This window comes from Heptranchias perlo, chromosome 5 (genome assembly GCF_035084215.1).
Source record: "Heptranchias perlo isolate sHepPer1 chromosome 5, sHepPer1.hap1, whole genome shotgun sequence".
NCBI lineage: Eukaryota > Metazoa > Chordata > Chondrichthyes > Hexanchiformes > Hexanchidae > Heptranchias > Heptranchias perlo.
Window position 1 is genome coordinate 70,641,312 of NC_090329.1, and position 14,153 is coordinate 70,655,464.

The following is a 14,153-nucleotide window of genomic DNA, read 5'->3' on the forward strand; positions in this document are numbered from 1 at the left end:
AGAAATAAATACGTACGATCTGATAGCCATCACAGACATATGGCTGCAAGACGACAAAGGCTGGAACCTGAATATTCAAGGACACTTGACATTTCGGAAGGACAGGAAGCTTGGAAAAGGTGGAGGGGTAGCTCTGTTAATTATGGATGACATGAGTATAATGGAGAGAAATGACCTTCGTTCTAAAGACCAAAATGTATAATCAGTTTGGGTAGAGATAAGAAATAGTAAAGGCAAGAATTCACTTGTGGGAGTAGTTTATAGGCCCCCTAACAGTAACCCCACTGTAGGACAGGGTATTCAGGAAGAAATAATGGGGACTTGTGAGAAAGGAACTGCGATAGTCATGGGTGATTTTAATCTACATATAGATTGGAAGAATCTGAGCCTGGAAGATGAGTTCATTGAGTGCTTTCTTAGAGCAGCATGATCTAGAGCGAGAGAGAAGGCTATTCTAGATCTGGTATTGTGTAATGAAACAGGATTAATTAATGACCTCATTGTCAAGGAGCCTCTAGGTATCAGTGATCACAATATGATTGAATTTCGCATTCAGTTTGAGGGAGAGAAGAGTAAGTCTAAGACTAGTGTTTTAAACTTAAACGAGGGCAATTATGAGGGCATGAAGACAGAGCTGGCTAAAGTGAACTGGGAACTTAAATTAAGGGATATGTCAGTCGAGATGCAGTAGCAGACATTTAATGAGATATTTCATAACACTCAGCAAAGATACATTCCACTGAGAAAGAAAGACTATAGGGGAAGGACATATCATCCATGGCTAACTAAGGACGTTAAAGATAGTATCAAATTGAAAGAAAAAGCATACAATTCCACAAAGATTAGTGGCAGGTCAGCAGACTGGACAGAATATAAAAAACAGCAAAGAATGACAAAGAATAATAAGGAGGGAGAAATTAGAGTACGAGAGAAAGCTAGCTAGAAATATAACAGATAGCAAGAGCTTCTACAGGTATTTAAAAAGGAAAAGAGTCAGTAAAGTGAGCATTGTTCCTCCAGAGAGAGTGTATATGAGGAATTAATGGAGAATAAGGAAATGGTGGATGAATTGAACAGATATTTTGCATCCATCTTCTCTGTAAATAACATGCCAGAAATAATTGTGAATTAGAGGTAAAAGGGAGGGAGGAACTTAAAACATTTACAATCACCAGGGAAAGTGTTCTGAAAAAAATATTAGAACTAAAAGCTGACAAGTCCCCAGGTCCTGACAGACTTCATCCTAGGGTCTTAAAAGAAGTGGCTGCAGAGATAGTACATGCATTGATATTAATTTTCCAAAATTCCCTAGATTCTGGAAGGGTCCCATCAGATTGGAAAATAGTGAATGAGGGAGACAGAAAGCAGGAAACTACAGGTCAGTTAGCTTAACATCTGTCATAGGGAAAATGCTAGAATCTATTATTAGAGGTTATGGTAGGGCACTTTGAAAATCTCAATGCAATCAGGCAGGGTCAACACGGCTTTGTGAAAGGGAAATTATGTTTGACTAATTTATTAGAGTTCTTTGAGGAAGTAACAAGCAATGTGGATGTGGTGTACTTGGATTTCCAGAAGGCTTTTGACAAGGTGCCACATCAAAGGCTACTACATAAAATAAGAGCTCATGGTGTAGGGGGCAACATATTAGCATGGATAAAGGATTGGTTAGCTAACAGGAAACAGAGAGTCGGCATAAATGCATCATTTTCAGGTTGGCAAGATGTAATAAGTAGAGGACCACAGGGAGCAGTGCTTGGGCCTCAACTATTTACAATCTATAACAATGACTTAGATGAAGGGACTGAATGTATGGTTGCTAAATTTGCTGATGACACAAAGGTAGGTAGGAAAGTAAGTTGTGAAGAGGACATAAGGAGACTGCAAAGGGATATAGATAGGTTAAGTGAGTGGGCAAAAATTTGGCAGATGGAGTATAATGTGGGAAAATATGAACTTGTCCACCTTGGCAGGAGAAATAGAAAAGCAGTATATTATTTAAATGGAGAGAGATTGCAGAACTCTGAGGTACAGAAGGATCTGGGTGTCCTAGTGCAAGAATCACAAAAAGTTAGTATGCAGGTACAGCAAGTGATTAGGAAGGCAAATCAAATGTTGTCATTTATTGCAAGGGGAATGGAATATAAAAGTGGAAATGTTTTGCTACAGTTGGACAGGACATTGGTGAGACCGGATCTAGAATACTGTGTGCAGTTTTGGTCTCCTCATTTAAGAATGGACATAATTGCCTTGGAGGCCGTTCAGAGAAGGTTCACTCGACTGATTCCTGGGATGAGGGGGTTATCTTACGAGGAAAGGTTGGACAAGTTGGGCCTGTATACACTGGAGTTTAGAAGAATGAGAGGTGATCTTATTGAAACATATAAGATCCTGAGGGGACTTGAAGGGGTAGATGCTGAGAGGATGTTTCCGCTTGTGGGAGAGACTAGAACTAGGAGCCACAGTTTAAAAATAAGGGGTCTCCCATTTAAGACGGAGATGAGGAGAAATTTTTTCTCAAAGGGTCGTTAGTCTGTGGAACTCCCATCCCCAGAGAGCGATGAAGGCAGGGTCACTGAATATTTTTAAGGCTGAGTTAGACAGATTCCAATTAACAAGGGAGTCAAAGGTTATAGTAGATAGATGGGAAAGTAGGGTTGAGGTCACAATCAGATCAGCCATGATCTTATCAAATGGCACAGCAGGCTCAAGGGGCCGAATGGCCTACTCCTGCTCTTAATTCGTATTTACTTCCTGAAAAACCCAACTGTGAGAAAGTCCAGCCCCATCTGTCCATTTTAAGTCCCTAGCAGGATGTTAGAAGTCATGTTTCTGGCGTGGAATCACTGTAGTGATCTCACCATGATTCGGCAGCTAACACATGAACATTTATTATGCAGGTTAGCCCAAACTCTCTTGATAATGGGCCCAATTGGAGAAGGACTTGACAAATCGCTCAGAGGACTAAAAATGGGATCTCTGGAAAGTCCAGAGTAACAGCACAACCTTCAGTACAGCAACATCCAAACTCCAGGCAATTTCATGTTAAATGCATTGAACAGCATTACCAACTGACGCAGTGGCAGGTCTGAAAATGTTATCATTAGCCCCTCATCTTGATTAATCTTTCACCTTCCAGAGACTCCCAAACAATGGAGAATAAGGGCAGTTACTCCAGCCACAAGTTCATGGATGAAAAACTCCTTATTCATGAAATCCTACTATGGGCCGGGAGGGAAAAGAAGCATTTGAGAGGCCCACAACTCACTTGGGAGTGGATGCCTAGAAACCTTAACATCCCTCGGAAGTTGGAGGAATTGCACTGAGGGGGTCTTGATCTAATGGGCAGGACTGGAAATCTATATTAGTGAAGACCCATTTGCCCCAAGACTGAGGAGCTCACCCTAGGTAGAGTTAACTCCAAAAAGGAGCTTGAAGATGAAGACTCCATGGTACCAAACTGCCCAAAACAAAAAAAACAAGAAATAGGAGCAGGTGTAGGCCACATGGCCCCTCGAGCCTGCTCCATCATCCAAAGAAGGTTGATCTTCGACCTCAACTCCACTTTCCTGCCCGATCCCCATATCCCTTGATTCCCTTAGAGTCCAAAAATCTATCGATCTCAGTCTTGAATATATTCAACGAATAAGACGAAAATGAAAATAATTCCCACCAAAAGCCGACAAACGAGGGCAACGGGCACCTGTTCTGTTCATACAGATTTTGTGAAAGAGTAGAGGATGGAAGCAAGCCGAGGAACATCAGGGGGCCGATTTTCGGAGCCCGACTCCAACCCGCTGACTTCCGGGTTCCCCGGTGATGCGTTCGGGTGCGCATGCAGCTCCCGAATGCAGGACTCCCACCAGCAATTAAAGCTGGCAGGATGCTGCTTTAGATAGTTAGGTAGATAGTTGAGGTACTTGAGAGACCTCATTGAGTGGAGATTTTGGCAGGGGTGCAATTTTGAAGGATCTTCAGCATGTTTCCCGTGCTGTGGGAAACAGTCCCTGTTATAGCAGACATATTTCAGCCAGCAGCCAGTGGGAGATGCAAAGGATTATTTGACAGGTGGGGGGGGGAAACCTCATTTATTGCAGCAGGGTACTCTGTCACTTCAGACAAAGTTTTGGCTGCAACACCTTTGTCTTTCCACTCAAAATTCTTAACTTATATCCAAAACTCTGCTGTACAAACACATTTACCTACTTTGCGGACCCCCTCAAACTCTCACCGTCAGATGGGGCGGGGGGGGGCGCGCCATGGCTGCATTCATCACTTCATCCGAGGAGGGGCAACATCACCAGCCTCGCCGTCCACCTCCGCCACGTAGAGCTCCACAACACAGTGCTGCGCCACAGGCACCTGCACAACAGCGACGTTGCAGGAGGCACTACCCTTACAAAAGGGTCTACAGGCCGAGGCTCAGCTTCCTGGAACTCTCCGAGGAGCAGTGCATACGGAGGCTGAGTCAGTCGCCAGGTAGTCACGGACATCTGCAGCCTCCTTCATGCCGAGCTGCTCCCGGCTGGCCGAAGCAGCATCTCCTAACCTGTCACTGTCAAAGTCACCACTGCCCTCAACTTCTTCACCTCCGGATTGTTCCAGGGTGCCACTGGGTCTCTCAGTCGTCTGCACACAAGTGCATAAGGCAGGTCACCGACGGCTTGTTTCGCAGGGCCTCACACTACGTCAACTTCCCCATGGATGACCTCAGCCAGACGGAGAGGTCAGTGGGATTCCACGCTGTGGCTGGCTTCCCATGGGTGCAGGGTGTAATCGATTGCACCCATATAGCAATATGGGCACCTCCACACGAGCCAGGGCTGTTCATCAACAGGAAGGGCTATCGCTCCATCAATACTCAGTTCATCTGTGACCACAAGAGATTCCTTCACATGTGCACCAGATAGCCCGGCAGCTGCCACGATTCCTTCATCCTCCGGGAGTCCAACATCTCGCCCTTCTTCCACGAACCGAACATCAGCAAGGGCTGACTCCTCGGGGACAAGGGATACCCCCTGCACACGTGGCTCATGACACCTCTGAGGAACCCCACCACTGAGCAACAGCGTCGATATAACGACAGCCACATTGCTATTAAGTCTCCAATTCAGCATGCCATAGGGCTGCTCAAGATGCGCTTCAGGTGCCTTGATCGTTCTGGGGGAGAACTTCAATATGCACCAGACAAAGTGGGATGCATTATAGTCGTCAGAGGGGGACCGCTGGAGAAGGCCCTATCCACATCTGCCACCCATATTGAGGAGGAGGAGGAGATGGAGACGGGGGACGAGGAACAATCCATGGGCAGAACAGCGGCTCACCTGGCTACTCGTGAGGCCAGGGAGTCACTGATATTTGAACAGTTCTTCTAACATCAGACAGTGAAGAGTCCAGTCCGCACCACCTGGACAGAGCAGCGGCCACACCAGCCCCCCTGTGCCCCCTGCACAAAATAGTCATGCAACTAAACATACATCTACTGTAGAGAGATCCAATGGGTGGCACAAGTATGGGTGTTCATGGTGAACTTCATGAAAGGGCCTTGTTACACAAGCCAGTCAAGAATGGCCAAGACGTGGCAGTAGTGGTGACAATAATAATATTTAATGTGCCATTAACAAAAATCAAATATAAATAAAAAACATGACAAACCATCAAACACTCTTGCTCAAAACCTTTGCCGTACGCTTACGACTACTCCTATGTGGTGCCTCCCCTGTGGTTGCAGCAGAGGTAATGGCAGGTTGCTCTTGTTCATGCCCTGACCAATTAGATGCTTTGGACCTATGCCTTCTGGGTTTCAATGCCCGTGAGGGCCCCTCCAAAGATTGCTCCACCTGCACCTGTGCAGGGGCAGACAGCCACCTGGTACTGGTACGGGTACTGGTTGAGAGGAGGGCAACGAGTGAGACGTGGGGGTGCTTTGAGTGGCGTCCCCACTTTCATGTCTCCTTTCGTCATCTTCCCTCCCCTGAACCAGGCCCACACCACTCCTACCACTCTGCTGGACGACAGTTTGGAGGACGTGTGAAGCCTTGTAAGGCCAGTGCCAGAGTATCTGCCTGCCTGTTTAAGGCGGCAGAGTGTTGTTCACCCAGAGTCCGAAGAGCCGTTGTCAGGGCCTCAATGGACTCATTGGTGAGCCGTGCTTGAAGCTCCATGGATGCTAGTCTTCCCTCCATCACAGACATTCCCGCACCTACCTGCGACACTATCTCAGAGATGCCCTCACGTCCCTGTGACAGTATCTCAGAGATTCCCTCCTCTACCTGTGTCACCATTCTACTCATGCAGGAGCTGGACTCCTCCATCCTCTAAGTTATTGTGGAGAGTGCGCATGGCACCTGTTCCAACACCTCACAAATGTGCTGCTACCCCTCGATCATTCTCCTTTTCATGGATGGCCCTCAGGGTTCAGCATCTGTGTCCAGCTGAGCAGAGCCTGGAGATGAGTGCTCCCACCAACGCAGACACTCCACAGCTGCCCCTGCCACCAGTGTCTGCTCGTGTTCACGTGTGTGGTGACTCACCATGTGCGACCCCAACTCAGTGAGGACGGGGACCCAGCGAGGTGCGTGTATCTGCGCTGATGGATGGCTCGCTCAGATGTGACGGTGCCCTCAGAGGCCGGCAGGTCCTCTGAGGAATCGCCCTCCACCATCACGACGGTCGCTGAAGGCCCTGTAAGAGAACAGAAGGCAATATTAAGCATGATGATAGATGTTGAGGTGCTGAAGATGGCAAGGCATGTTAACATCAATTGCTATTGTGTGTGATGAATGTTAAAAGTTCTGTCACCAGCCCTTTGTCAGGTGCCAGTCTTGGTGCCCCCGACGGACAGGCACTCGAGGGTGCGGCTCAGTTCCACAGCCTCCTGCTCCGTGTCTGCGAGGACAACTAGATGTTGCGGCCCCCCTCCGGTCCTCGCCCTCTCCCGCGCATTCTGGGCTCTCTTCTCCTATAAGGGGAGAAAGTAGAGAGGCGTGAGCGAGTGATGGTGACATGGCCAACCGCTGAATGCATTGGTTTGTGAGAAGCTGACCATGAAAGAGATGCATCAGAGGGCGAGTATGAGACAGAGCTATGACATTGTATGAAGATTGGGTTGTATGAGGATTGGGTTGAGTGGTAGTGGTGGGATGAGTACTGGGGAGGTGGTGAGTAAGTGCAGGTAAGTTGAGGATGAGGTTTGAGTACGTGTGAGGAGTGATGCTATAGAGTAGTGTTGGCAGTACAGAAGGAGTCATGGGGTGGGGGCGGTGATGTGGAAGGAGTGTAGGAGAATGAGTAAGTGTACTCACTTTGGCTGACCTAGTTAGGTCATTGAAGCCCTTCCTGCACTGTATTCAGGTGCGGGAAACGTTGCTGCTGCTGGTGACCTCCTCTGCCACCTCGAGCCAGGCCACTTCCTCCCGTCTGCCGGGTAGAATATATCCTCCCTCCTCCTCCCACCAACCAGTAGGACCTGGAGTGAGGCACCAGTAAATCTTACCCCTGGGCTGTTCCATTCTATAATTTTGGGTGTTTGCTCCAGGAGCAGTAGTGGAGGACTGCCCCTTTTAATAGGGCTCCTCCAGCTGACAGCCTGTGATGCGGGTGCAGTCTGCCCGCTGCACAGGCTGACAACAGGAAACCCAGAAGCCACAGTAAGTGGCTTCAATTTACCCGTGATCGCGTGGGGAATGAACGGATTTTACTGGGCGGGTTACCCATGCGCCCAGTCGCTCCCCTGCTGCCATCCCACCTCCCTGGTAATATTGGGGCCCAGGTCATCGAGACTCCATTGCCACCAATTCAGTAATTGTTGGTTTAAAACCAAGACTAGAGCTATTATGCTTTGGACCACAGAAAAACAATTAATCTATTCTATATACATCAGGACCATCCATGGCAAAAATACAAATTTTCTATCATTGATTTTATGTGGTTTTAGACAGGATAATTTGTATTAAAAATGGCTTCAGCTGCTATGATTTTGTTGAACTGCAAAATTAGTCTGTGGATGACCAATCCACATGGCTGCAATACAGATAGCCTTTGTCACTGTTAGAAGTGATCAAGAGCACTTGGTTTTAGATGTTCAGCACAGTCCTCTGTCAATTAAGTTCACCAAACAGTTACTTCATCAACTTATTCAATGTGGATGTCTCACCTAAATGTATTTTTGTTGTTGCATATTCATGTTTAGCTGCCCAAAACATAGCTCAGTTTGTTTCCATGAGATCCCCTTTGTAGTATTATGTGAATTTGTCTTGATGGCAGCATTCTAAAAATGTAATTTCCAACTGTTGAAAACAGTCTAGATGGAAATTATGAACACCTAGAAGAGACAGCATCTGGGCCAACAATCCACTGTTTACTATGATGTTATTCTGCTCAGAGATCCATTGTATTAAAGGTCAGGTCTTGTAGTCATTCTTCAGTTTTCTAGTCATTGCATCTCTGTACAGAAAAGGGTGGACAGAGCTGTGAAGGCGAGAAACATATACATATATAACCATAATCTGTGTCTTCCTAAAAGTTTTCAAGAGAAACTCCAAGAACCCCAGGTTCTCTATTTAAAATAAATGCTGTCGATATTGTGTAAATTGTTGGTGCTTCATAGTAACATATTATTTTGCCTATATTGTTTATTTTAACAAATCTGGACAATAGTTTCAGCCTTTATGCAGTTATCTAACAGTGCGATATTTTTATCATCTGAAGTGACAGCAGCATCCTGTAAGCATCCTAGCCGTTCTTTGATAAGCAATTTACCACAAGTGGGGTTCATTGCTCCCAACCATGGCAGAAAATAAAGAAAAAGATATTAGGATAAAGCTCATAATGGAACCCATCACCAGCATTTCCTAAAGTAAAGGAAACCAAATGTCCAAATAAATATTCCCTTAATTGTTTCTCTTCAGTTACTCATTTCAGAAAAAGAAAAACAATCAACCAGGGTTAGAAGAGTACTACTGTTCTCCATTACTAAGGTATCAGAGGGTCTTCTGTTCACCCTCAAGTCCTTTTATAATGTTATGAGGACAGCATTATAATAATCTTGTAAAAAGTTATTTCCACTCATGCACTCTTTAGTAGATCAAAAGGCATCACCATCTGCAACTCCAAGAACTTAAGAGCTCATTTAAAAAATTCCAAATACAAAATATCTTTATAACAGCTGACTTGAATCATGTTTTACATATTTCTGTTTTCAGATGACCATACAAATTACAACAGTATATAATTTAGAAGACCCAAATCCCTTAATCGTGTTCCAGTTTTGTAACATGTTCTAAATCAGCTGTTCTTTATTTTTTTCCACAGAATCAGTTTATATTCCTAACCCTATAATAGTTTTGAAATGACGGTAAAAGAAATTAACATCCCAAATACTCAGGCATACCGCTTTCTAATCACCAGGGCCATTGGAAATTGCAGAACACGGTTGCAAAAATTGCATGGATTTTGCCTCATTTCTTGCAGAGAAATTGCAGGCTGTTGTGGATATGTTTTGGTACTTGCCAAATATGACTTAAATGGTTTTAAAATTATTTTAGTGAATTATTTATAAACCTGCCCTAGTTCACACTGTACTCCTCCCCAAGCTCACATTGGCAGTATTTGCTCTCCCCCCATTCATGCTAGCACCATACTCCTGCTTTTCTGTCCCAAGTTTACAGAGCCAGCCAATTCCACTGCCCCCTATCAGATGTTATTGCTCCACGGGATAGAATTGTGTTGCAAGCTATGGATGCGAATACCTGATCTTGCAAAACTATAAGATCAGGAATCCCCACTGCGGGCAGCATACTTTGTTGCCCAGTGCAACAGCATCAGGTAGCAGCCAAAAGCAGCGAGGAAATTATCAGAGAACAGGGCAGAATGGTTATGATTACCTGCAATGAAAATACAGACATGGATTTCCATTGGCCCTGGAAATCACTATTCTTGTATATTTCTGTGCACAGCAATATTCACCTGGTAAATACAGAACTAGAGGAGAATGCCATTGTTTTTGTAAATAAACAATAATATAAAAAACTTTATCAAACATCAAGATGGTGCCTCGTAAGCTGCATAATTAGACTGTACTGAGGTGTTTTTCAGGGTGGCTTATTTCCTGGAACAGCACCCTTTGAAACTTGTATCTAATGTTTGTAGCCAAGGCAAATTCATACTGTGACACATGCATGTACTGAGGTACAAACTTCTGTCATGCAATGTTTTCCTTTACCCTGCTCCACATTTACTATCTCCAAGTTTGTAAATGAAACAATGCACAAAACGACCATTGATATGGCCACAAGATAATTACTAATGGGGAAGGTGATTCTTATTTCATTCATCCAGAAAGATCCTAAAGCCCGTCCACCCCCATTGCGACATCCGACTGTTTCTTAATAATCCCAGGTTTTTGCCTCCATTATTCTACTCAGAAGTGTGCGAAGAATTTCCTGAATTCAGTCCTAAGCTCGCCGTTCACTAATTTGAACCCTGTCCTCTTGCGATACTCTTGCAATTTAGTCTGAAGTAAATTCTAGATTTACCCTTTCCATATTGTTTACCTTGTATACCTCTATTTCTTAGACATTTCCTTTCAACTCTGAAATGGCCAAGTTTTCCCAGACTTTCCTCATAACTCAAGACATAGGATCAGTTTTGTGGCTCTTTTCAATACTACCTCCAGCACTTGAATGTTACGATGACCAGGACTAAGCACAGTGCTCGAGGTATGGTCTGACCACAACATAACTTTCTCTGACTTGCAGCCTACTGTTTTTACCATACAGCATTGTGTTAGCTTTGTTCATTGCTGCTGTGCATTGGTTGGATGCGTTGAGTCTAGCAAGACCCCAAGCTTTCTGTTGACTTCACCCGTACCTATTTGATAGTTACTCCTTAGCCTACCTTCTCTTGTCATCATCCCATGCTGGTTTCCTCTCCAATGAGCCCACAGCTACCTTCTGTGCTTCTTTTAGCATTCTCGGACAGGCCCATTGTGGCACTTGTCACTGCCTTAAGAGCAACAACCCCAACTACTCCATCCTCCACTCTCACCAATCATCTTATGCAGTGCACTTCCTAAGGGTCAGCCTCTTCAACCTCCTCCCATCCCATTTAACATCGACCACAGACATTCATCAGACCCTCTATATTTGCCTCCAGAATATTCGCCTAATCGCAAGCGAGGCCCTTACACTGCACAATCTCATTGCGGACGATCGTTTCGGCATGCTAAAACTGACACGCACAAGTAACTCTGTCCTCTGACAAAAGCCTCCCCACCAGGTTATGCCTTTTATCACCACTCCAGACCAAGCCACTACAGCAATGGTGTGGGCCCTTATCTTCAAATCAGATTAATATCTCTACTGCTCCAGCACCTTCTCCTCCTTCAAGCGTCCCACCCTCTTCCAGCCCCAACACCTTTCATTTGAAATCTGCCATTTACCACCCCCTCAAGCCCCACACCAACTTTCTACTGAGTGACTTCCTTTCTCTCATCCCTCAGCCTCACTTCCGTCCACATTCCCCCACCCGCCTACAATGCCACTATTTTCACCATCCATCCTTGGTAAAAGCTTTCCCCACCTAACGTTTCGGTTGATGAGGGCCAGATTATTCCGGCAAAAGACTGGTCAAAAGTTTAGAAAAGGTACACATTTTGAATCTCATTAGGAAATCAGCATTGTATGACAGGTGCAAACAAGTAGAAGGGAACTGTCGGGATTACTAGCAGTTGACATCATTCCCTTAGCCCCATCTCCTCTTCTGATGTCAGGGCTGAAGGGATGGGCGCAAGAGCCCCCCACTTTCAGAATTTCTCATTATAGAGAAAAAGGGTAGAGACCCAACAGAGCTGTTCCACCCCAATTTCCATCCCTCCTCCAGCATACAGTACAGAATTTTGGGCCCATTGTCATTGGCCCCTGCCACAAACTCGTATGCCTTCCTGTAATTCCAGCCCCCTTTTCTACCACTGTATCGGACTCAACCAGACTGTTCACAACCTCCGATTCCTGTTTGACTGAGTTGAGCTTCAGACCCAATATCCTCTCCAATAGGCGCAAGGGATTGAATGGCCTACTCCTGTTTCTATGTTCCTGTGAAAAGATTGCTTATTTTCACCTCTGCACAACTTGCCCACTTTGCACCTAGGCCAGTGAAGCCCTCGTAATTCGTCACCTCCAGACTGGACTGCACGAACACTCTCCTAGCTGGTTTCCCATCCTCCATAAATTCCAAAACTCTGCTGCATGCAGTCCTCGCCACGCCAAGTCCCACTCACCCAACACCCCTGCCCTTGCTGACAGACACTGGCTCCCCATCCCTCAAAGCCTCACGTTTAAAATCCTTGTACTCAAAACTTAAATCCCTTCATGCCCTCACCCCTGGCTATCTCCTCCAACCTTGTATCCCCTCCCCCTCCCTAGGCACTGTGCATCCCTCTGACTCCAGCTTCTTGTGCATTAACCCCCACCCCCCCGGGTTTGGAGTCCCCGGTATCCCCTCCATCTTCCTCTCCTCCTTTAAGACCCTCCTCAAAACCTCTCTTTGACCAAGTTTCCAGGTTACCCCGGCCGCCCAATCATCCCCCTCTGCATGGCTCAGCACCTGTGTTCCTGTCTTTGCGGTGGGCGAAGATGTTGATACACTCGGGTCTGTGTACCGCAAAGGTGGGGAAATAGCAGCGCGCCGATCGTCGCCCCCACAGCCACTCGGAACAGAAACGTCTCCCAACTACACCGCGGACTGCAGACCCGCCCAGGGGGTGCCCCCTCGCCTCTGCGGCTCAAACACCGAGCTGGAGTCGTAGACGAGGGAAAATACTGGAAGTAAACAGCAAGTTCGTGAGCAGGTTAAAGGGAGCCCTCGGTCAGATCCCCGGGCCCCCCCAAACACCGACTCGCCTTTTCTCTCCCAGTACTGACAGGCCCTCTGTTTCTTACAGCTCCTGGTTTTTTGGATTTGCTGTTTACTCCAGGATCACAAGGCTCTTCCAGGTCATTAACGAGCCCCACAGTCTCGGGAAAAATCACACCTTTCAAAACCGCATGTGTGTTATTAACCGATTAATATGAGAGAGAGAGAGAAGAAAGGAGCCCGAGCCTCCTCCCGTCACCGGGCCCGGGCCCGAGCCTCCTCCCGTCACCGGGCCCGGGCCCGAGCCTCCTCCCGTCACCGGGCCCGGGCCCGAGCCTCCTCCCGTCACCGGGCCCGGGCCCGAGCCTCCTCCCGTCACCGGGCCCGGCGGTCCGAGCCTCCTCCCGTCACCGGGCCCGGCGGTCCGAGCCTCCTCCCGTCACCGGGCCCGGCGGTCCGAGCCTCCTCCCATCACCGGGCCCGGCGGTCCGGCGCTGACAGTGGTTCAGAGGGGAGTGCACGATGTAGCCGGTGGGCCCGAGTCTGAAACTTTCTATCGAGGGGAAGGCGCGGGTGAAGCGGGCTCACCATGATGTGAATGTCTTTGCTGAGTCTCAGATGCGGTTTGTGCTTCCTGATGACGGACTGGAGGCTCCTCCGGGGCACCGCGCGCTTCACCATCGCCAACGGCTCGGAACCCGCAGATTCAAAACTCAAAACACGTTCCAAATTAGGCGCGAGCAGGAAAACCACCAACTGCCTGGCGCCGTCTGTGACGTCACGTGTCTGTCGCTGACCGACGGCGTTTCTTCTTCTCCTTGTCCCTCCCTCCCTCCGGGTCTGAGGAAAGTGCAGAGTGAGTGTTTATGGTTTTACCACATATATTGATATCTATCGATAACAGAATTGTCTTCCCTTTTGCTTAAATGTGTGTTCCAAGGTTCTAACTCTTCCCCCTGCTTGAAAAGTTTTTTTTGAGTGCTCTGTATCATAAGTTTAACAATTTAAAATAAACACAACTTTAGCTACACAATGTTAAAAAGCTGTTATCAACAAGGTTAGGACACCTGGAAGGCATGTTTTAAAAATAATTTTTAAGGGTGACAGCATATTGGGATTATTGACTGTGATAATTGCAATCTCTGCACCTGGGTGCTAGGTAGGCGCTGCAAGGAACCAATAGTCAGTACCTACATTTCAGGCCTCCATTGCCTAGGGTTGCCAACTCTGGTTGGATGTATTCCTGGAGGTTTGGTTATGTGACACTTGCCCCACAGTTTGCAACTGTTATTGTATTTACT

At 46.8% G+C, this 14,153-nt stretch overlaps 1 protein-coding gene across 1 annotated transcript in view; it reads right to left on the reverse strand.

Annotated features, from left to right (window-relative positions):
• cenpw (centromere protein W) overlaps positions 1-13,651 on the reverse strand; it is a 38,253-nt gene extending 24,602 nt beyond the window's left edge. Inside the window, exon 1 of the mRNA XM_067984580.1 lies at positions 13,441-13,651. Within this exon, the coding sequence (XP_067840681.1) occupies positions 13,441-13,533 (93 nt within the window). The 5' untranslated portion in view covers positions 13,534-13,651. The remainder of the gene's footprint in view (positions 1-13,440) is intronic.
• Between the last annotated feature and the right edge of the window lie 502 nt (positions 13,652-14,153).